Source organism: Mus caroli, unplaced genomic scaffold (genome assembly GCF_978045245.1).
Source record: "Mus caroli unplaced genomic scaffold, Mus_caroli_1 scaffold_18, whole genome shotgun sequence".
Classification (NCBI taxonomy): Eukaryota; Metazoa; Chordata; class Mammalia; order Rodentia; family Muridae; genus Mus; species Mus caroli.
The window spans coordinates 84147257-84171300 of NW_028227273.1; the positions used below are offsets into that span (position 1 = coordinate 84147257).

The 24044-nt window shown below is 42.9% G+C and overlaps 1 protein-coding gene across 7 annotated transcripts in view; it reads right to left on the reverse strand.

Annotated features, from left to right (window-relative positions):
* Positions 1-14374, reverse strand: part of Qki (QKI, KH domain containing RNA binding) — a 116866-nt gene extending 102492 nt beyond the window's left edge. For 2 of the 7 annotated variants that reach the window (XR_003835275.2, XM_021186105.3), the window contains exon 1: positions 13761-14057. Coding sequence is in view for 6 of the 7 variants with exons in the window: in XM_021186105.3 (XP_021041764.1) it covers positions 13761-13902 (142 nt within the window). In the remaining variant the exon portion in view is untranslated. Of the gene's footprint in view, positions 1-13760 lie in introns of all 7 variants that reach the window. The other 5 variants (XM_021186108.3, XM_085832717.1, XM_021186104.3 and 2 more) reach the window with 4 other exon arrangements.
* Positions 14375-24044: the final 9670 nt, after the last annotated feature.

A 24044-nucleotide genomic window follows, 5' to 3' on the forward strand; every position in this document is an offset into this window, starting at 1 on the left:
ACCTATTAATTATATGTGGTTTTCACTGACACATCTAAAACTTTTCCTAAGGAGTATTTGTTAGTAAAACACATCTGTCTAGTTCTTTCAACAACTTCTTAATTAGTAAGAGAAAAGAATTCAAGCTTCTCAAAAGTTTACACACTAAGAAACAATGTTCAAAATATGCACACCAGACTCCTCATTCTTTGTCTTTGTTGTTGTTTTGAGACAAAGTTTCTTTACTTAGGTCTTGGCTGTCCAGGAACTCACCCTGTAAAACCGGGTAGAGCATGGGGAGGTTGGAAGGGATGGGAGAGGGGGGTGTCTTGAATTCACAAAGATCCTCCTGCCTCTGCCTATCTTCTGAACGCTGGGATTAATGCATGTGCCACGATAAAAGCTGAGCTTTCTCACCTACTCTCTTCTGAAGGGAAATACAGTTCTGCTCCTAAATGAAAATGTCTGCATTCAATTCTCTATAAGCATTGTAGAAAATCAGCAAGTATAATACAAGTTGGTATAGTTGTACCAAAGTTCCTATGTCAGTTTCTTCCTTCCTGAATCTCCATAGAGAAGACACATCCTTTCATTATACTGGGAGTTTAATTTCAAGTGACTGAGAAATAGTACTTCACAACTGGAAGAAAACTAATACAATAACCAAGAAAAATGTGATAATATTAAAAAGGCACACATTTCCCAAACAGTAATGAACAGCATTTTTTTTCAACAATTGTTAAGGCACATTTTAAAACAAATTATATAACACTGCCAAAAAAAACTAACAAGAAATCCTGTAATGCTATAAACTCAGCAATAAAGTGAGATAAGATATGGTTTAACTGCTGATAACTTTTTATCGCTGTAATAAACTATGATCCTCAAAAGAACTTTCTCCTCATATAACATAATAGCTACGACTCACCTTTTTTCTAATATTACTAAACAGCAATCACTGATCCAAGATTCAGGACAGTATGGATTATGAGCAAATGCATGCTTAGTATGTAACATATTATATCACCCCAAATAACTGTTCAATACTAATATAAAAACAGAAAACATTACAGGAAAAATTATAATCTATCTGCTAGTTACATTAAATAGTCAACCTATAGTCTCTTAAAGACTAAATCTTTAAAGATACAACCTTAGGCACACTTACCATCATAAGGACAATTAACTACAACTCATACTATTCCTGAGCAGCCCCTTCCCTTATAATAGAAAGGATAAAATGTTCTTTTCTGACAAAGTCACTTCCCAACACATTTTAGTCACTAAATGCTCTTGTGTGTACTGACATCCCCATCTGCTGGAACATAAGTTCCTTACTGTTAAAGATTCTTAACGACAAAAAGGTTGCAGTAAAGATTTTCCAAGTACAGCTTCAAAGCATCCTTTCTACCAAGGAGGTTTGTCTACCTGTAACTTTCACGGGCACTGTTCTGTTCCTTTCCTTCAGGATAAGATCTAAAGCATTAGTCTAAAGAGGAAACTTTCTCCTTTTAAAATACACTGTGGATCATATTTCCATCATCCACACAAGGTCCACATACACACAGATACACACAGACACATAGACACAGACAGACACACACAGACACACACACACACACACTTCTCATTTTAAAAGATATTTGTTCTCCTAATCTCTGCTGGGTTTAAGGTAAAAGCTACTTTAAAAGGTACAATAAAAGAGCTTACACAGTAAATATTAATATCAAAAAGTAGATAGTAAGATTTAGTAGTGAAGGAAAACACTGCACATAAAATCAAAACACACTAGAAATGAGAATCACTACACGTAAATTTGTAATGTGTAAAAACGAGAAAGACCATTTAAATATATTTAGAAGTTTGCAGATTATTTTGATTTTGAGAATATCTCCTTTATACTATAGAAATAAGTAAGTACTAATATCACCATCAAGAATGATATGGGGGCTGTAGTAATGACTCAGTGGTTAAGAGTACTGGCTGCTCTTCCAGGGGACACAGATGTGATTCCTATCACTCATATGGTGACTCAAAACTGTAACTCTATTCCAGGAGGTCTAACACCCTCTTCTAGCCTCCATGGGCATCAGGTACACGTGCAGACATACATGCAAGCAAGATAAACATAAAATATAACTTTAAAAATATTTTGGTGTAGAAAAAGAATGATAAAATTGTGATAAAACTAAACCAAAAGTGCAGAGACAGACTGATTAACTTTAAAATGAACAGTGCCTACCAGCACCCCCAGGAAATAGATGGAAAGATAATCTCACAACAACAATGATGAATAGTTTGTACCTATATGTAGTCTGTAACACCATTCAGAATGGAAAAGAACTTTAGTGAAAACGCTAGTTTTACATATGGAGCAGAAAACACACATAGTTGAGGAATATACTGTCCCAAAAAGCAAGAAACATTCCAATAGACAAAGGAGCCAATCTGATTATCCCTGACCGCAACTTATCTATGAAATCCATGCACTTAATAATGATGAGTATAAAAGGTCGCCATTTAAGCGGCTAACAACTCTATGACTGCATAATGAGAAATCTACATAGCTTTCCCAATAGGATTTTATTTCAAATAATACCTACCCTGTTGTTCAAAGTTTAACTTTTCAGACTACCAAGATACTGGATGAAAAGTATTAGAATAAGAAAAGCATCATGGTAGATGTTCTCATGAAATGAATTCAGGCACATAAGCAGCTGTTAACCATAGCATAAAGGGTTCATACGCAAACCTAAGGCTGATTTAGGTTCTGATCAAAACAGAAATAAAGCCTTCGTTTTACAGAAGGGAACCACCCAGACTCAGGCCTCTGCACTCTAATCTAGATAACAATCTGAGCCTCACTAACAGTGAAACTGACTACTGTCTCTACTGACATACTACAACTTAAAAGAACACACCACCACCTCTGATATATTCCAAACATGCTATATTCCAATCTGCCTTGCCTTTTAAGTCTAACTTCCTAAACCTAGTGAGGTGGCAGCACTCATATAATTCCTACATTTGAGAACAGGAGGATCATTACAAATTTGAGGCCACTCAACACTAAACACACAGTAAGTTCAAAGGTAGTCTGATATACAAAGCCAAGACCCAGTCTTAAACATACAAAACAAATACAAAATTATAAATAAATATATAAATATAATTTCCAAACTACTAAGGATACAAAGAATAAGGAAGCCGGGCGTGGTGGCACACGCCTTTAATTCCAGCACTTGGGAGGCTGAGACAGGCGGATTTCTGAGTTCAAGGCCAGCCTGGTCTACAAAGTGAGTTCCAGGACAGCCAGGGCTACACAGAGAAACCCTGTCTCGAAAAAAAAACAAAACAAACAAACAAACAAAAAAAAGGAACAATTTCCCAACAAAGAAGTTCAAGTTGAGGCGGGGGGGGGGGGGGGGGGGGGGTTCTGAGACAGGGTTTTCTGGAGCTCACTTTGTAGACCAGGCTGTCCTTGAACTCAGAAATCCACCTGTCTCTGCCTCCCAAGTGCTGGGACTAAAGGCATGCTCCACTACGCCCAGTTGAGGCATTTTTTTTTTTAGTTTAAAAAAAATTTTTTTTAATTTTTATGTAATAAAAAGTAAAAGTCCTTGAGGCATCTGTCAGTCTCTCACACAGGACACTAAAGTTAATGGAGAAGAACAGGGAGTCCAAGTCTGAGATTATAAATATGAGAAAATAAAAGATCTTCTGTCCCTGGGGTGGGGAGGTAGATGAGAGGATGGGAGAACAAGACTGGGTGGGACCCAGCAGAGACAGAGCAGGAACCTCCCCCACCCCTGCTGGACCCCAGCCTGGCCCTCTTCAAGGACCTTTCCCATTCAAGGTGCTTGGCAAGAATTCCCCAACTACCCCAAGGGTTGGGGACGGGGCTAGGACTGGTCACAGCTGCTGGGGGGAAGAGACATAGATCACTTCCCTCCACTCAAGGAGGTCTCAGGTCCTGGCCAGGACAACCTTCAGTTCCCCAGGGAGTGGAAGGGGAGCTGCTGGGAGGGATGAGATTGAACTGGTTGGAGGGGAAAGCAAGAAAACAGGGGCATTAGAACCGGAGCAGCTGTCCCTGTCAATGCATCCACGGGGTGAGGGGTGTGGGAAGGAGCAGCCTCCTAGAGGAGTCTCAGGGGGCTGTCAGAAGCACAGGTCAATTACTGTTTCCCAGTAGGCCAGAGCCCTTACTCAGGGACCCAGCTCAGCCCTCCCTCAAGGTTGAGGCATTTTTTTAAAGATGTTTTCAAATTTTAAAAGTTTTTTAAATTATAACAAGGTCTAATTATTTGAACCTTGCAGGAATAAAGAACACTCCAGATGCAACTACAGAAATCTGAGTAGTGACTCTTGTTAATGTGGTGTCACTAACAAAATATATTAATTTTGAAAGATACAAACTTTAAAAATGGAATATCAATGTATCTCTATTGTATTTTAACCAATACTGAAAATACAGCTAAGCAGAAGTAACACAGATCAGCTAGAGCAATGCTCAGAAAATCTTCACTGTTTGCTAACACAGATTTAACACAAGATATCATTTTGAAAAACATCTCACCAAGCCAAGCTAGTTAAATTCTAAGAGTCAACAAAAGCAAGAATTTCTTCATTCTTTTCAACTTTCATCCAAAAAATTTAAAAAGTACAATTTTTGTCAGGCAGTGGTGATGCAATGCACGCCTTTAATCCCAGCACTCCAGAGACAAATACAAATGGATCTCTTGAGTTTCAGGACAGCCAGGGCTACACAGAGAAACCCTGTCTCCCCTCCCCCAACCCCAGCCCCTCAAAAAAAAAAAAAAAAAAAACCCAAAACAACAATAAAATTCAATCCTCTCTTAAGTGACCAAAATTGGGCTGAAAACTATACACACATGCACATGCACGCACACATACAAACATGCACAGTCACACTTTTCAGTCATAATAAAACACACAAAGGATGCATTGGTCTAAACAGAAAACTATCTTTTAAGTTTGCAGAAGAGGGCTTATTTACTATGAAGCCTTGTGGGGAAAGGAATTGTAATAAGTCAACCATATAGAAATGCTTAACTTTGTATTATCCTGTTTCTATATATGACTATATGTCATGTGTTTTTATTAGCTTATTATGCACAAGAAATTAGGGGCTGGTGAGATGGTTCAGCAGGTAAGAGCACCCGACTGCTCTTCCAAAGGTCCTGAGTTCAAATCCCAGCAACCACATGGTGGCTCACAACCATCCCTAACGAGATCTGACTCCCTCTTCTGGTGTGTCTGAAGACAACTACAGTGTATTTATATATAATAAATAAATAAATCTTTAAAAAAAAAAAAAAAGCACAAAGCGGTTAAAAATAAAAAAAGAAATTCACTATGACACACCCAAAACAAAAAGTCCAAAACTTCAGCAAAGCACTAAGAATCTCTGGAATAAAATGCAACTATCAAGTCCAGAATTTAGAAGCACCACAACCCAGTCCTGATTCTGCCTACTCTCTCATCTTCACTTACTGTTTACACTGCTACTGTCCAAGCACTTGCCATTTCAACTAACCAACTAATCAATATACACATTCTAAGATGGCATCACCATCGCCGGTTCTCATCCTTTTGTTTGGTTGCTTCAGGGTCTTCTTAGACAGTCCTGACTAGCCTAGAACTTGCTATGTACATCAGGCTGACTTTAAACTCAGGCATGTGCTACTGTGTACAGATATGGTGGCATCTTTTGACTACCTTTCTGACACTGCCATCCTTTCTTTCTCCGAGAACGTACCTTCCCACTCGTCTCGTTCCAGACTACCAAGACCAGGTTACACTACTCAAGAAGATCCACTTGATACTGTAGCTCTGTGACCTGTAAACTACAGTTAAGGATTCTCAAGGACATAAAGCTAATGGATAAAGCACCTTTCTCTGCCTGTCCGGTTTCTCTACCAGATAACTCCCACCAGAAGAAACTTAAAAATACTGGTAGAAAGACTTCTCATATGAGCAGTCTTTTTTTGTATCTTAGCTTATATCCTCAGAATATATGGATTTTGCTTGGAAAGGGAGTTAAATCCATTTGTAAGAATAAAACAAATGATACAGCATTTGCCTAGCACGTGTGAGGCTCTAGGTTCAATTCTTAGCATACAATTCTAAGTAATAAAATTACTTTGCACAGCTAACAAAGAACTGAGATTTCAAAGTTTCTTTTAATAAAATTACAAATGAACAGTCACTCATCCTCCATAAACTGGTATAGGGAATAGGATGTAATAACTGAATGCAGCACACCTACTCCTCAGCTCAGTCTGTCTTTAGAGCAGAGATTCTCAACCTGTGGGTCGTGACCCCACCAGAGATGGGAACACCCTTTCACAAGAATCACTTATCTGATAACCTGCATATCAGATATTAACATTACAATTCATAACAGTACAAAATTACAGTTATGAAGCAGCACCAAAATAATTTTATAATAGTTGGAGGTCACAACATGACTGTATTAAAGGGTCACAGCAGCTGCTTTATATAGTGTCATTCTCCAGTTACCTCCCTGATTTAAAAACAACAAGAACAGAGCTATTGCCCCATGCAGATCTAAAAGTAAAGCAAACTTATGTTCCTGGCTTGAATCACTTAACAGTATTAAGCCTCTATATTAAGTCTTCTAATGAGAAATACTGCTTCCTCTGAGTGGTTACTAAAAATAACAGTAATAAAAATAGCCACAGTGGTAAATGAACACTGAATTCATTTGTTACAGGGCTCTATTCTTTGCTTACAGAAAAGTTCAAATAAATTTAAATCCTCCAAACACACCTTTGGTTTCTTACTTTTAGAATTATAACTGTCAAAAAAAATCTTATTTTTTAGCTATTTTAGGAATAATATATATTCTAGCTCCAAGAAACTGATCAGCATTTGTTAAAGTCCAACATAGCACAGAATTGGCAAAATTACTTCCATTTTCGTTCTGTTCACAACTGGAAGCTCTAACAGTTTTTTCAGTGTGTGGAAATATGTTGTAATTCTCTTCTTCTCAGTCCACTTACATGAATGGCACATCATAAAACAGATCAGCATACAGAATAAAGAAAGAACCCTGCACCACCTTTGCAACAACCAAACTTGTGATAAGAGCAAGTCCCCACCCTCTCCAGACTATGTCTACATATTTCTGATCTCTGGTCCTAGCAGTTCTGAATATGATCACTTGATCTGCACTAATTTCCCTCTACCAAGACTCAACCAAGAAATGTCTTTCTTGGAGTTATTTCTTTATTCTCTTCCACACTATCTATGAGGAAATTTTGAAACTGGATAAAGAATGACATTGAAGTTTATACAACATTTCAAATTTTTTAAATCCTTATTTTTAATTTTTTCTTGTTTTATGTGTGTATGAGCATTTTGTTTGCACATATGATATACTGTACACTGTGTGAATGTATGTGCCTAGTGCTCAAAGAGGCTAGAAGAGGATGTCAGATGCCCCTGGCCTGGAGTTACAGATGGTTGTGGGCTGTAATGTGGGTGCTGGGAATTGAATCCAGGTCCTCTAGAAGAATAGCCAGTTCTCATCTGCTGAGCCATCTCTCCAGCCCCAAAAAGTCTGTATTATTTTTCCTAAGTATGCTCTTAAGACTTTAACAGATGTATCCTTGATTTTGTCCTATGTATTTCAAATCATAAAATTAGCTCCCAATAACTTGCTACTGACCAAATTGACCGTGCCCTGACTTTGTGATGATTTGGTTTTGTACTAAATCCAGAACAAGGCTTAAAAACATAATCAACCCTGGGCCCAGCAGATGATTGTCACTACCTCCACAAACTGCTTCCTGTCTTTCCTCTAATCTAAGTTCACCAGCTAGCTCCATTAGGCTGGCCAGCACTCACTTGGTGTCTTCCTTTACAGATCCACAAGCACTCTCAAGCACTCCTTCTTGTACCATGCCCACAACAAAGGACAACTTTGTAGAGTTAGCTGCCTTTTCATGTTTTTTTTTTTCCTGGCAGTCTATTCTTTGAACAGGATCTAAAACAACCTTAATTTGACAAATTCTGCTCATAAAAATGACAGTAATTGACTCTAGCTGCATATGTATCAAAAGATGGCCTAGTCAGCCATCACTAGAAAGAGAGGCCCATTGGACATGCAAACTTTATATGCCCCAGTACAGGGGAACGCCAGGGCCAAAAAATCGGAATGGGTGGGTAGGGAAGTAGGGGGGAGGGTATAGGGGACTTTTGGGATAGCATTGGAAATGTAATGGAGGAAAATACGTAATTAAAAAAAATGACTGTAATGATACAAAGCCTATATATTGACTTTAAGAGCAAATGGCTAAAAAAAATTACCTACATTAATTCCATAATGCCAAAGCTTGCAAAAACTAATATAAGCATTGACATGTTTCTGACTATGGATGGACATTTGGGTATAAGGAATGCCAGAAACAACTCTACAAAAGCAAAGGAATTTTATATTTCTAATTCCTACCCGTATCAATGGTTATAAAGTAAAATAAATATTAAACACCTACAGAACAAGTACTACAAACAGTAATATTACAAGAGGAGAGGGGAATTTTTAAAGGAAAGAAAATGCATTTACCTTTGTTCAAAGCTTTCACTGATTATTACAAAACTGCTTTATGTATTTAAAGTATTAGTGTTTTATTCCACCTTCGTATTGTGATTAAAAGCATTTTAAGAAAAAAACTAGAAATCAAAAGGAATGTAAGTGATTTAAAATTTAAACATGAAAGTGTGTTGCAAGTTCTGAATTGTACACATGGAGTGAATCACTTCTAGCAAGGCATACAGAAACAAATCAGATCTAAGTTCCAATTGTGATAACTACGTAAGAAAACACCAGACAGAAAATGGTTTGTATTTATAAACTTTCTTCCTAATAGAGACACATGAAAATGACAAACTATAGTAATTTTAGTGCTTATCTTTATTTTGTTTTTAATATTAAGTGAAAATGATCCTGGAAGAAATCATTCCTTGGACATCAAATAAGTTGTCTATGTGCTCCAAGATTTAAAAAGCTCAATTTTTTAAAAAGGTATATACATTTCCTAAAAGAAATCATTGCAAAGGGGGGGGGGGAATCTTGCATTTAAAATCCCTACTGTATTGCCTTAATGTCAACTAAAGAACGAAGAAAAAAAAATCGTCAAGTCATCCATGTAAAGAAACCAGCACATGGTTTTAATCATGACCTCCTAACATGGATCCATTTCATCCATCCCTCAGCCTTAAAATAGATTCTTAGCTATCCCCACAACAGTTGACATACTAGGAGCAGAAAGTTGCTCAGTGCGCTATTTTCTGAGTTATCAACAAACAAAACCTAATAATGTCACAGCACATTCCATTTCAGACAGAAAGGGAGAATTTTTGCTTACAACAGCATCAAACAAACGGAATTTCTCAAATAAATCAAAATGCAGGTCCTATGTTTATATAAAGTTGTCCATATAATCAAATGGTTTAATTAATTCTTAGTACCAAAAACAAAAGGAAAGCAAAAAACTATACATCTAAATACAGCAGCTGAAAAAGGTGCTTCTCTACCCTGCTTTCTCAAGGGTCTCAGCAGCACAGGGTTATACCTGTCAGATTTTGTCACAGGGCTCTGCTTCCCTTTTGGATACTAAAAATCACTTGATCTGATGGAACATTGTTAGACTCCAGCTTCAGGACAGAGATGGGGCCATGATTAACAGAGATACACAATGTTCAAACCACCTAAAAAGCCAAATGCTGATCTGAGACAGCTCTGAAGGTCCCTATCATCAAACACACCCACTCTCACGCAAATGAGAATTTTTATTTTAACGTTCTCATACTCATCTCAGAAAAGGCAATGATAGCAAATATACTAGGAAATGTGACTCTCTAAGCCCTACTTCTACTATAAACTTAATTGTGCTATTGTTTAACAGTACAACCTTAACTATAAAACACGATGAAGCTTACCACCTCCAACTCTAGAGCAGTGTGATGTAAATGCAGAATAAACTCGCAAACGATTGCTTCCATTAGACCCACACAGAGCTGTGCTATCTCCTGAGGAGCATAGTGGAAAGAACTGGTGAAAAATAGCAGCTTATTACAAAAGCAACGGATTGCAAAAGCAATGTCCTAGCTCCTAAACAAATTAGCTACCCCACCTTACATAAAATATGCTTGACACAAATAATAACTGCTGTCAATAATGACTTGCTTTTTAGACAAAAGAAAATCTAAAAATTTAACAAACTATATCACCTATGTCCTCTCAGTATCTACGGCCATGCAAAGTTTTAAGCCATAGTGTTTATGGACAAACAAGACTTTTCAAAAAGAAAAGAATTAAAATTCAAAAAAAGCAGAGGTACGACATCTGCAACACTGAACACATTCTCAAAGATAAACAGCAAAGGTGATTTTAATCAGTTAGGGAGCAGGAAATTTTATGAAAAAGGGTTATCTAAAACTAAAAGCATTTTTAAACCATTCATGCAACATCTAACATATTTGTTTACTTTTCCTAAATTATACTCTAGTTTTTCTGACAAGCTTCTGTAAAAATATTCAGACTGCCCCCTTTCATCAAACCACACCCTTCTCATTTTCATAAAAGCAGCCTCTCTCTCATAATCCTGGAATTAAGACTGGAAATTCGATGTTCATGTATCACATTCTTGCTTTTCTCTACTTGTTATTTGTCTATGTTATTTACTGCTGCACGTCTTCATATTAAATTGCAAAATGTTTATTTTTAAAAATGTTTTGCATTTAACTCGTTTTCATTACAAAGAAAAGTCTTTAAGATAATTTGTGTGTAACTTTATCCCAGGGATAAAGTTAAAATCTTAAGAGAAAGCATTTTAAGACCCACATTTTATTTGTAATCTTCTGCTCACCTCTAATTAAATGATCCTTTAAGTCTTAGAAGTATTAACTCAAGTTATAGCTTTTATTTAGGAATTGCCCTGGCCTAAAATATATTGTTAGCTTTAAAACAAAACTATCCTGCTAAAGATGCTAGGAAAGAAAGACTGCCACAACTCACCAAGCAGAACTAACAGCCAACAGAAGGACTGAGTTACTGCCTACGTTAAGGACTTTGGACTACTTTCTTTTAAGCCAGCAAGAATTAATATACGGATTTCTCTTCTACCATTCAAGTTTTAACAAGTAGAAAACCAACATATTTCACTCCCAAATTTGTTAACAAATCAAATGAAAATTCTCAAACAGGAACTATATTAAAAGTTCACTGCTGGAAAAGAATTTTTAAAATAAAATTGCTAAATAGTCCCATTCAAAGTTTCTAATTATCAGAGAGTAGAGTATCTTACTATCACTGAACAGTTTAATCCCTAAAGTGAAACTTAGTTTTATCTGAATTTAAAAGTAATTTTTCTGCCAAGTGTTACAGACAAAGGAAAATGTAATCCCTAACCATAAACAGAAGTCATCACTAATCTGTTTTGGACAATGGGACGGCACAAGGGGTTAAAGACAAGTTGCCAATTTTCACAATTAAGTCATCTACCAAGAAAATTATGATGATGCACTTAAAAAAGCCAGAAATTTCAAGTCAAATTAAATTTACAGTAAGACTAACAAGTACAGTTAAAAGCTTATAACACACTAGGGACTAGCCCATTTCCTGCAAGTGATGAAAACAATCACAATCCCCAGTCAATCTCCTGTCTCCTATTAAATCGGAGTTATCTGTACTCTGGCCTAATGCTCAGACAAGAACAAACAAACTAAGGTGAAGATGGAGAAAACATGACAAGGAGACACCAAACATTACTTTGAATATTGTAATCCTAAACTAGCTGTCTTCTACATTTGAAACCCAAAGGGTCACTATTTCTAACCAAGAGAAATAAGCCTGTGCAAAGATTGAAATTCCTCTAGTTGAAAGACTTATGCCAACCTCAAAATAAGGCAGTTATTTCTGATCAAGCTGAAAGAGAACACTTGAACAGCCTTTACAATTAATCTAAGAAACGCCTACTAGTTTTCCTTATAACATATCCAAACTTTTTATAAGCTCCACTAAGTCACTTGGGTATACGAAGCATTTTAAGAATGCTTTTTAGTCCATTGTATATGCTGTCTAGTTTGTTGAGTAAGAAATTTCCTCTTTATTGAACTTTAAAAAACTAAATTTTTCTTCATAAATATGCTACTAATATCATGAAAACCAATGCCAAGGAAGAAATATCAATGTATGAGGTGTTTCCGCCCTAATCACATTTGTGAATAATGACAAATGAAGTCATCTAAAAATTTAAGTTTCAACTGCACCTAATATAGGTCAGATTATTAAGCATACTATTTTGTTCCAAACATTTCCAAGGTTAAAAAAAATAACTGGCGCCCCTTAGCGCTCACTTTTGGAAATACTCAATTTAAGAGCTCCAGCTTTTTTTTTTTTTTTTTTTTTTTTGGACATTCCAGAAAGTTTTCTGCCTCCACAATTTTTCAAATGCCAACACAAATAGGAAAGGCAAAAACCCTTAAAGGGGCAGCTCAAGTTTTTTCTCCAGGGCAATTTAACACTAACAAATATGCCAACCCAACAATAAAAAATGCCTCTTTCGATGTGTTGCTGTTGCATGTTCATGTGTAAAAGCTGAATGTTTTCTGTTTTAAATACTGCCCAAGACGCCCCATCCAACGGAAGCTCTGAGCATGACTCTTTAACCATCTTTTAGCTCGGGAGTCTTTTGTTCTTCCCTGACATGCCAGCAGATATCCCCAGCTATCTCTAAAATTTTTCGACATTCTTTCTTCTCAAGATCCTAAAATCCATGTTCATCTGTACAACATAGTTTTCCGCTTCCTTTAAACAGTCCACTCTTAGACTTTAAAAGAGAAGACAGAAACTACTCGCTACTCGATTTAAAACAGACTTGTTGGTCCTATCCACCACCACCCCCCAACCCCGCCCCGGGCGTCCACAGAAACCTACAGCTACTGGGAACTAACACTCCAGGTCGCTGCTATGAGCAGTTCCTAAAGGAATTCCAGAGCTGACCAGCACTAATCTCCAGTCAGTCTCCGCTCCCCACAGCGCTCCTAACTCAGCTTCTGCAAACTTCTGCTCTATTTTATCCCCGTCCTTTCAAACTTCCAGCTCCCCGCCCTGCAAACGCAGGCGGCTACGCCGGGAGCGAACCCTCCGCCCCAGTTCTTCCGAACTCGGATTCCGTTCAGGTCTGTCATCGCGGTATTTCGTACTCCTCCCCCACCACCACCACCACCACAGACTAAAGAAAAAAAAAAAAAAAAGTGAAGTTAAACTCCCAAACAGTTCTCGCTTCCCCAAACAAAAGGACAAAAAGTGTTCTACTCTGTCATTTCGTCCTCGCCTTCGGCCACATAAGCACTACTTTTCTTCGGAACCCTACGTGATTCCTGAACATCTCGGGGTCCACTCGGGTACTGCGGGCCACGCAACTCTACCGAAAAGAGCCCGCTAAGCCGGGGCCCCGCGGGCCAGGCGAGGCGGAGCTCGGGGAATCGCGTGGCCCCGCCGGGCCGGCCGAGATGGCCGGGATGGCGGGGAGCCTAAGCCGCCGCGCCGTCGGGAGCCGGCCGCAGCCCCGCAGCCCCGCGCGCTCCCGGGTCCGCCCTCGGGCCTGGCCCGGCCCCGGCCGGGCCGCGAGCCGCCCGCGCCGCCTTTGTGCGCCCGCCCGCCCGTCCGCCTGACCTTCCCGCCGCCCCGCCATCCCGGGCCGCCGCGCCGGGGCCGGGCGCCTCACCTTCGTCCAGCAGCCGCTCGAGGTGGTTGAAGATCCCGCAGAAGTTGGGCAGGCTGCTCATGAGCTTCTTGTCGTTCATCAGCTGCATCAAATAATCTGGGGTGGGCTTCGGCTTCTCCTTCGTTTCCATTTCCCCGACCATATTCCAGGCTCCGCAGCTCACTCCGCCCGCCGCCGCCGCCGCCGCCGCCGGAGGAGAGGAGGGAGGGGCGGGGGCGAGCTCCGGCCGCCGGCCGCTCGGGACGCGGCGTCCCGCTCCGCGCCGGCTCCCGCTCCGGCTCCCGCGCCGAGCCCCGGGGCGGCCGGCTCCGCGCGCCCGCCCGCCCCCCGCAGGCACTTTCGCCCGGCCCGACGCGCCGCGGCCGCCGCTTCCTCGGCCGCCCGGCGCGGCTCCCCTCGCGAGGCCGGCGGCGGAGGCGGGTCTCGGGCCGAGCGCGGCGCGGGGCCGCTGCGCCGCGAGGAGCCGGGGGGCCGCTCGTCGGCCGGTCGCGCCGCCTGCGCCGAAGCTCGCGAGTCTGCGGTGCTGTCCGCCGCGGCGCTCCGCGTTACCGCCGCCGCCGCCGCCGCCGCGCTCCGACTGCGCTCCTCCTCTTCCTCCGCGGCTCTCCTCCTCCTCACTCACTTGGCGGCGGAGTTCGCCTCAGTTCAGGCGGCGCAGCCGGCGGCGGCGGGGGGAGGGGCGCGGGCAGGGCCGGGGGCGGGCGGCGGGCGGGGCCGCGCAGGGCGGCCGTTACGGGGCTGGGCGCGCTCCCGCCCCCCGCCGCCGCCCCTGGCCGCTCGGGCGGGACGGCCGGCGCAGGGCCGGGCCGCGGCGGGGAGGACGCGCGCCGGTGGCCGCCCGCGCGGGGCCGGGGTCGCGGCTGAGGGGGACGCGGGCGGCGGCGCTGGCTCGTCGGCGCGCTGTTGCTGAGGCGGCGGGCGCGGTCGGGTGCGGCGGCTGAGAGGAATCCCGGCGGGACTCTCCGCGACGCGCTGCGCTCGCCGCCGCCGCCCGGGCCTCGCGTCCGCGCGCGTTACTATAGTTTGGGTTTTTTTTTTTTTTTTCTTAAACCTCTTCGTCCACCTTCCTCGCCACCCCCTCAAAAAAGAAAAAAAAAATTTTTTTTTTTTAACGTCCTGTTGCTTCACTGGGGACTCTCGGGTGGGCGTCACGTGTCCAGACACGTAGCCGAGAGGCTGAGAGCGCGTGCGCGCGTCGAGGCCTGTGGCCACGCCCCTTCCGAGGGTCGCTCCGCCCCACCTGGCGGAGAGCGCGCCGTGGGGGCGGGGGGTGGGGGGGAAGCGGGCCTGGAGCGCGCCTGCGTGGGGGTGGAGAGGGACGAAGATGGCCTGCGGACCGAAGGAGGAGCGGGACCGAACCGTTCTGGCGCGGCGCCCACCTCGCGGGGCGGGGAACCCGGCCGTCGGATCGCTTGGGGTGCGAGGTGGCGGCGGACTGAGTTGGCGTGGGCGCCCACACCGCGAGTGTCTCGGGCGGTAGGGACTCCAGTGAGGTTTCCACTGGAGCCAGCGCCACGCGTGACGGCCCTCGCGTTGCCGTGGGCTGCGAGGCGGCCGCGGACCGTGGGCGGAGACGGCACACGCGTGCGCACCCACGGACGTGCGGGCGGGCTCTGTTCCATGCGGCGTGACGCGCGGTTCCGTTAATCCTCACCGCAGGTTCCAGTCCCTGGTGGCGGAGGCGCTGGCTCCTCGGTGGTGCGGCCCCCGCACAAGGGAGCCTGTGTGAGGAGCACACATTCGGAAAAAGCGAAGTGGTCAACGCCTATTTCTACCTACTTGACAAAAAATAAATGACAGGCAGTGGGCCAGGACAGGGGCTTTTTATGGCGAGTAGAGGAAGTTCTGCCGGTTACATTTGTTTCGGAAACAATGTTCCGAATTGCAGCAATGAAGTCCTGCGATTTATAGAAGCTGTCCGTCATTAAATCTGCATCATCCCTGTTTTGTTGCAAGTTCTCTATAACGTGCTCCATTAAAATGTAGACAAGATTGTCAAATTAACCATTTTGAGAGTTGGCCCTGGCTGTAATTTTCTGGGAATCATCTCACTGTATTTTAAATGTGAACGTAAGCAGGCTGGTTGGATTGCTTTTTTTTTTTTTTTTAACTTTGCTTTACGCGAATTCTAAAGAGCATTTCGAAGTTTATGTGGTACCAACGGTATTTAAAACAATTTTACTCTTTTCCTGGCCAGTAGCTTCTGATTATTTTATTTAAAGAGTACAGTTTGGGTTGGTTTGGGTTTTGGTTTTCTAGTTGTTTATTAAACTACGTTTTTAGAGCAAATAATGAACAAAAGTTAACATGTAATTGAAATAATTTTAATTTTCCAACAATGGCTATAGTAGTTCTTAGTACTATAGATAATCCCTTAGTTATCTCTAAACAATAAATTAGTAAAAGCATGGAATAATTTGATCAAAAAGCTGTTACTACATTTTCTAAGTGTTTCTTCAGAATCTAGAAAAAAGGGTTTGTTTCTTGAATATTATTAAAAAGTATTTTGTCACTGAATTATTATACATTGTGTTTGTGCAAGAGAAGTCCCCTTTGTAAGTTGGTCACACTTAAAGGCCCTGTGCTAGCTGCTCTCCCTCTATAGCTCAATCAGAGCAGTCCTGTACCTTAGGCAATCCTGGCAGCCCCAAATTTTACATAAGAGGAAACCCCTGAAGAGGAAGAGGGAAACTGAATAATTTTACCCAGCACTATAGCTAATGAGCCCTGTCTGCTGTTCAAATCCACCTATATTTTATACCAGAGTGTCCCTCTCCCCATTTTACTGACCCTATCCAGTAAATCCTTTGAATTCATTACAGTGTTACATAATTTTTGACCCATATGTCCAACCACTTTTATAATGTAGTTGAATGAAAATAATGGTCAGGCAATATTCATTCACCATGGCTTAATCCCTGGTGGACCCATCACTTGGAAATAGTAGCCATTTAGTGCGTTTTCTCTTCCCCTGCTTAGTTTTGCCTGATTTCTCAGGTTAAGAAAAAAATATCCAGAGTTTCCCAAGACCTGTTAGGCCCCAAGAGATCTGGTCCCCTGCATGTTGCTGCCCAAGCTCACTAGATGGACTCCTCATCTGTCTTGACCTCTACACATGCTTGGCATCTGTAGGGCTCTGGGCTTGGTATCCCCTTGCAAAGTTTTCACTAGTTGCCCAAAAGCCCCACTCCAGCTCCCATATACCACCTCTATTTTTTGTTAAATGTTTAGTTCTTTCTGTCACATTTCTCACATGCCATGTCAGATCTGTGCGTCAGTTTGTTTGCCATCAGAGTAAAGACTCTCACGCTTTGAGAGTTCCTAACCCCAACAACAGCACATGTGTAGGCTCTCATGACTTTCGTGTTCAAAGAGGAGTGTCATGAGCTAGTTGTGTACTTGAGGTTAAAATTCTTACCTGATTTATTTCCTTCAGTGCTTCCCCCGACATGTGAGGAGGCGTGAGTAGCCATACTTGAGAGCTGAGATGGCTGGTTGTCTAGGAACAGCTTAGTGGCTAGTGGAGTCAGTCCAGGACTCTACAGCAAGTGCACGCACGGCCTTTGGGGCCACTGACCTTGCCCAGGCACTCATCCATAGGCTCCCATCTTTGTCTGTCTCCCACTCTTCTGCACATTGTGCACATGTATTGATCACACAACATGATGAATGCAATGTAGACTACAAAGTTTATTGAGATATGTACCTTCAAGCTTACAATCTCAGCAATAATTATAGATCCTTCAGTCCTGTTATTGCAAACATTCTAATACAGTTTTCAAAATGTGCAGGATAAATGTACATGAAGATAGGTATACGCAGGTATATGAAGATCCTTGTAATAGCTCTTTCAGTGAAAACTCATCTATTAACAATAAAATTGGCTCTTCATTCTTAAACTAATTAACTAGGAGTGGAAATGTGCTTTCTGTTCAATTTCATTGGCTTTACTAGCTTGTTGCATTTCTCCACCTTTAGAGTAAAAACTTACAGTATTCCAAACAGGTCTGTCTTTATTGCCATGGAGTTTTTATAAGAACTAAAAACTGCACATTCAATGTTTGATGGTTCTTTGTTCCAATATTCTTTGAAAGAAATAATCTAAATTATAAAAATTTCTATGAGGGGGGGATGGGAGGAGTCTAGGTATGTTTGTATAATTAACTCCACAAAACGTTTGAGTATCCTCCTAAACTGTAAAGTGAGTTATCATATAGATACTGTTCAGAGCATTGAAAATGATCTAGGGATTCTGGTTGTGTTCAAATGTGAAACTTCAGCATTTGAACATTAGGGCCTGGAGAGTTGTTATTTTTCGGTCTATGTCTCTATATGTGTGTGCACATGTGTGTGCACATGTGTGCATGTAGCATGATTGTCTTATTTGTTTTGTATGCAAAAAATCAGTCCAGTAGTAGTAGTGGTAGTAGTAGTAGTGGTAGTAGTGGTAGTAGTACTAGTAGTAGTAGTGGTAGTAGTGGTAGTAGTAGTAGTAGTAGTGGTAGTAGTGGTAGTAGTGGTAGTAGTGGTAGTAGTACTAGTAGTAGTAGTGGTAGTAGTATGTCTTCCTTTCACTAAAGTATGTTTATATCTCTAGTAAGATGAGGAGCGTGACTCCCTCAACTGCTGTAGTGTGATTTGTGATTACAGGGCTAATGTGATCCTTCCAGATGTAGCCCCAGCATCCAGCTTCACCCCCTGCCCAGCAGTTAAATATTAACTGGTAATGTAAGGTTTCTGCTCGTTTGACCCTAAATGAAACTGTAGAGGTAGAAACACTCAGAGCAGGATGCAGGCCCTCATGCCATGTAATGTGACCTTCTCATTCCACATCTAGACAGATCTTCAAGTAAAAAATAACTTAATTTTAGGACTCTACCCTGAGCTTCAAATGCACTCTGTGTTGACCAATTTTCATACTGACTCGTAGCATTCATTTCAGTAGTGCTTCTCTGGATTGGGCTAATTTCATGGTTTTTTTTCTCTTCAGGATCTACACCTGAAGAGAATCTAGGACCTCAGAATGAGTGAGTGATTAGGTTATTTTACTATGTTCAGTAGATACCATTTGGTTCAGTGTGTTAATTTTAAACAGCTAATGTGGATAAACATTTTATAAGCAAAGGATATAACTACTTATGTCATCCCCAGACACTTAATCCAAATGCCATTATCTCTACTTCAACTTAGAAGCTGAATGTATTCTCCTGGTAATTGTGGCATATGTGACTTCTAAACTGAGTTTCCAGAAGGTCGGAGTGAGACTAACAGGAGTGCTCTGGGGAGTCAGGCACTTCAGTTATTTCAGTACACTGGTGCCGAGTTGATAATTGCCTCCATTTTACAGCTGAGACAGTGAGGTTCAGAGTGACGCCACTGGTCCACGAGTCAGTAAACCCTGGAGACAGGATTCATTCACATCAGACCTTCAAAGTCAGTGACTGGACTCCAGGAAGTTAAATCAGGATGCCCAGGAACTAACTCTCTCTCTCTGTATTTTACCCTATCCGTGATGTGAATCTTTTGAGTATTAAGCTCTTGTATCTAATAGTGTGGTGTTGCACAAAGAAAATAGATCCGCAGCCGGGCGTGGTGGCGCACGCCTTTAATCCCAGCACTCGGGAGGCAGAGGCAGGCGGATTTCTGAGTTCAAGGCCAGCCTGGTCTACAAAGTGAGTTCCAGGACAGCCAGGGCTATACAGAGAAACCCTGTCTCGAAAAAACCAAAAAAAAAAAAAAGAAAAAAGAAAGAAAGTAGATCCGCTAGTGACTGCTGGGGAAGGGAGAGTCAAGTGTGGTTTCCTTTCTGAGGTAGATAGTCCCAACACAAGAGAATGCAGGCACTGTTAACTGGACTTGGTAAGTTTTTTTGTTTTTGTTTTGTTTTGTTTTAAGAGAGAAAGGACATAAAATTTGTGGGTTGTCCTGATGATGTTTGTATTCTGATGTTAATTAAGCTTCCTCAAGAGGGTTCACCCCCCACCCCCCACACACACACAAGCAGGTACTCAGGTAATCTCATGTGAACCTTCTCCCCATTCTAAATTTTTTTTTTAATTATCTGTAAGTACACTGTAGCTGTCCTCAGACACTCCAGAAGAGGGCGCCAGATCTCGATGTGGATGGTTGTGAGCCACCATGTGGTTGCTGGGATTTGAACTCTGGACCTTCGGAAGAGCAGTCGGGTGCTCTTACCCACTGAGCCATCTCACCAGCCCCCCTTCTCCCCATTCTAACTGGTCAGTAAAGCCTAGAGCCTGGGATTGGCAGTGGAGGGGAAAGGTGGGACAAGAGGTCTTTGGAGTGAGGCCAGGTAGAGAGGAGAGGGGAGAAGGGAAGGAGAGAGCATGAAGAAGAGGAGAAGGAAACAGTAATGGAGCAGAACCAACTGGCCAGGAGAAACTGAAAGTAGCAAGGGCCTTATAGGTGGGGAGTAAGTTAGAATAGTATTAGATATGCCCAATTTAGGCTTATAGCTTATAATTATAATAACTGAATTGTGTGGTTTTTTTTATACAGGGCTATTGGGGTTGGAAACTCCAGCAACACATAAGAGGGAGAAGGGAACAAGTTGGGGGAATCCTGGAGAGGGGCTGGGGTGGGTACGATCCATATACATTGTATCCATGCAACCACTGTCAACGAAGAAGCATTGGGTTAACCGCCTTGCCCTCTCGGAGTGTATAAAGGCCTAACAAGTGGAAAGAGTGAGAAAGCAACTCCACCTATCTGAAGCTTGGACTAGGGAACTCTTCTAAGTCTGACGTTCCAAACGGTGCTGGCTCTGAAGAGTCCTCCCAGAGAAGAGCAGATTTCTAATGTTTAGTGTCTGTGTTGGGTAGCCCTATGTACAGATGACATAGAGATGCATTTAAAGCCTTCAGCTGTTGGGCTGAGGGCAGAACCCAGAAGCAGAACAACTTGCCTACCTGGCAGGATTACCAGCACTGCAAAACGAAAACTCTTAAGGTGTCCAATTTTGTATTCCAAAATTCTTTGTAAAAGATGCAACTGCTTTCATTTCCCTCAGATGTATAATGCTTTGGACTGAAAGCCTTATATTTTTTATATTTTGCAAAACCAAATTTCCCACCCAACACATTTTATCTTTATAGCTTTATAACTTGATAACAAGTAGAGCACTCAGACCCTTCCTGGAGAAGCTACAGGCAGAACAGAGATTCCTTGGGTGTGGGGGAGGGGGAGGGGCCTGAGCTTTCCTTCCTTCTGTTCTCTTGCCCTCTTCCAGCAGCTTCTCTGAGTAAATGAGAGGAAAAGACTAAGAGCGCCTCTCCGGATCTGAACTCTAAGCGGGGAGCAGTTGGGAAGCTGGTCACAGCGGCTTCTGGAAATGCAGAAGGCTGCTCTGCCTTCACTACAGGGAAATAGAAGGTCTGAGAGTTGGTTCCTCATGAACAGTATTTGCAGTGATCTTTCCGGGCTGGGGATCAAAAGTAGGGCCTGTACATACTTGGGGGGGTGGAATTTCTGGCATGGAAAATGTGTGTCTCATACCTGGCCCGATTCAATGATTCTTAAGAATTTCGGAACAGAAGAGATTTCTATCAATATGAAATATCCGTAGTCCCCAGATAAATTGCCTCTAATTTCAACATTAAGGGGAAGCTGGTGGGCAGTGATGGTATGTATCCCCATGCTGTTTTCTCTTTATTCTGTGTTTGGTGGTTGTAGCTGCCATGTGGGTGCTAGGAACCAACCCCAGGTCCCCTGGAAAAGCAGCAAGTTTTCTCAGCTATCTTCCCAGCCCCTGCTTTATTATGTATTTGAATATAAGATTAGAAGCAGTTATTCACAGCCCTGATACTCTCCACCAGTACAGCTTTATTGGCTTTCAAGTGTGTTGTTTAGTTTGGTTTTCGAGACAGGGTCTGTAGCCAAAATTATGTAGCCCAGACTGACCTCGGAGACAACTCTCCTGCTAAATTTTGAATGATTTGCATACCACTTAGTTTTCAGCCACAGACTGAGCCATGCAGTATAGTCCCTGGGGCCCCCAGGCTCTCCCCATACCCCAGCTGCCTAGGTAGAACCTGCCTTCCAGGGCTGGGGCTACGCTCGTCCCAGCAGTCTTTAAAAACATACTCACTGTTACTCTGCATCCACCTCTATGTGCCTGGAAAGCATTCTGTCTGTGTGTTCATTAAACCTGAATTTACTAGGTTTTGTGAATTGCAATGAAAGCAAGTAATACTTTGTCTAAAGTATGAACAGTTCCTTTGGATACACATCCCAGTGTAGAGAGGAGGTCAGCGAAGGCCCTGCTCTGACATCCTCAGCACTGTCCTCTGGTTCTCAAGTGTTAACACTTGCAGGAATAGGTTGTTGCTAGAGTCAAAACACACCAAAGTGCTTGTGTCCAGCAGCCTGCATTCCTGCCTTAGCCATCTTGTCTCTCAGCTGAGCCTCAGGGTGGACACCGATAGCGCCCGGATCTACTACTGGTTCCTAATAGTTCTGACCAGGCCACTCATCAAATATGTTACAGTTACCTGAGTGGATAGATCTTAAGGGCCACCAACTTGAATAACTAGCACTAACTGCACTGTTTTTCTGACAAACCATTGGTAGCATTGTTTTTACATGGAAAGAAAGCGTAACCTAGGAAAATGAGTAACACTTTTTTTGTCTAACAGTTCCGCAGTGTGTGTGCCCTATATTTATAGTGTGTGTTTGGAATTAAGTAGCAGTAAGAAATGGCAAGCTCAAACTGGCAGACAGTAGGATGGGGCGGCACCTGTGTAGTAGGATTCTGTGTCCAGATACAGCTGCCAGAGGAGTAGGAAGACCAGGGTGGGAACTAGGAAAAGAAACTGCTCAATTGTGAAATCAGGCAAGAGAAGAAGGATCAAGGGGTTTGAAGACAGCCTTGTATCCGTCATCAGCTGACACACCAGCAAAAAGCCACAGCCTTCAGTTCCTCTCCAAACGACTAGGCCACTGGTAGGCAGAGACAGCAGACCTTTCTCTGTGCCAGATCCCTGACCTCTGTGGCCCAATGGCCAGACTTGACTTTCTCTTCTCCCTCAGCTGACCAGGTTTCAACACTACAGCTGGGCCCATGCCTAGCTTCATGAAGAGTGCTGGCCCAGCCAGGCTCTGACACTCCTCTGGATGGGGGTGGGGAGCAGACACCAAGTCTGAAACTGTGAGAGGCAGCGGCCAAGTCTCAGCTGCCACTCAGTAGTAGTGAGCTCACAGGGGTAAGGAGGGCCTTCATGTTTGCGCTCTTCCCTAAGTGCCTCTCTCTGCACTGGGAGACAGGAGATAACACTGAAGCCCACAGTATCTTTACTTGCCAATCTTTCAGCTCAAAATATGTCATCATGATTTTTCTATGGCTTCCAATTCCATAAACCACTTCCTGGGGCTGAGCATAGGAAGTTAAAGGATCGCAACCAGATGGCAAGGAGCATGGCTTCCAGGTAGCTGTGCTGTCCGGAAGCAGCAGCGTCTCAAAAGCTGGCCACACCTCTCAACTCTCTCCATGCCCTATGCTCAGCTGCTGCAGGAGAGTCTACCCTACCCGCAGTAGCCAGGGAGAGGCTTCTGCCCCAACACTGCCGGTTCCTACAGGGGCTCAGAAGAGCATATCCTCTAGTAAGCTTAGGAGGCAAGTGGACAGATGCCGTCTGAAGTGGAAGCTTAAGGGTTCTTTGGAAAGTTGTTTGGATGGTGTTTTGCTGGAGCAAACATGTAAAGGGGTGTTTTGTTAATGTGGACACAGGTATGAAAGGCTAAGGCAGACTAATAAAGGAATATTTCACTGAAGCAGACACCGGAGAGAGGATGTTCTGCTAAAGCAAGCACATGAAAGGACACGTGATGAAGGATTCTTTGTTAATGATACCTATGTAATGGTCTGCATTATATTGCATAGTTGAGCTGCACTTGTCAAGATGCTGCAGAGAGAAATACACCAAAATAATTCTGGTGGTGTGCTGCAGCTTCTTGCTGCTTCTGCGGACTCAGGCTGATTGGATGCCCATGCTAAGGCAAGTCCCATGCAAGGCATGTGGAGGACACATGATGTTTAGGAGGTATAAATAGGACTCCAAGGAGTGACAGAGACAGAGCTTAGCTTGCTGGTACAGCTAGCTGTGCAGTGCTGTGGGTCTCACATCTTCGCTGATCTTCTCTTCCCTGAGAAAGACAGAGCCAAGAACTCCTGGTGTTCCTGCTGGTCCCTCCCACTGAGTAGAGCCAAGGCTGAGGTCTGGCTGTCTCTGCTGGGTGGTGTCTCTGCTGTTGCTAAGCTGACTCTAC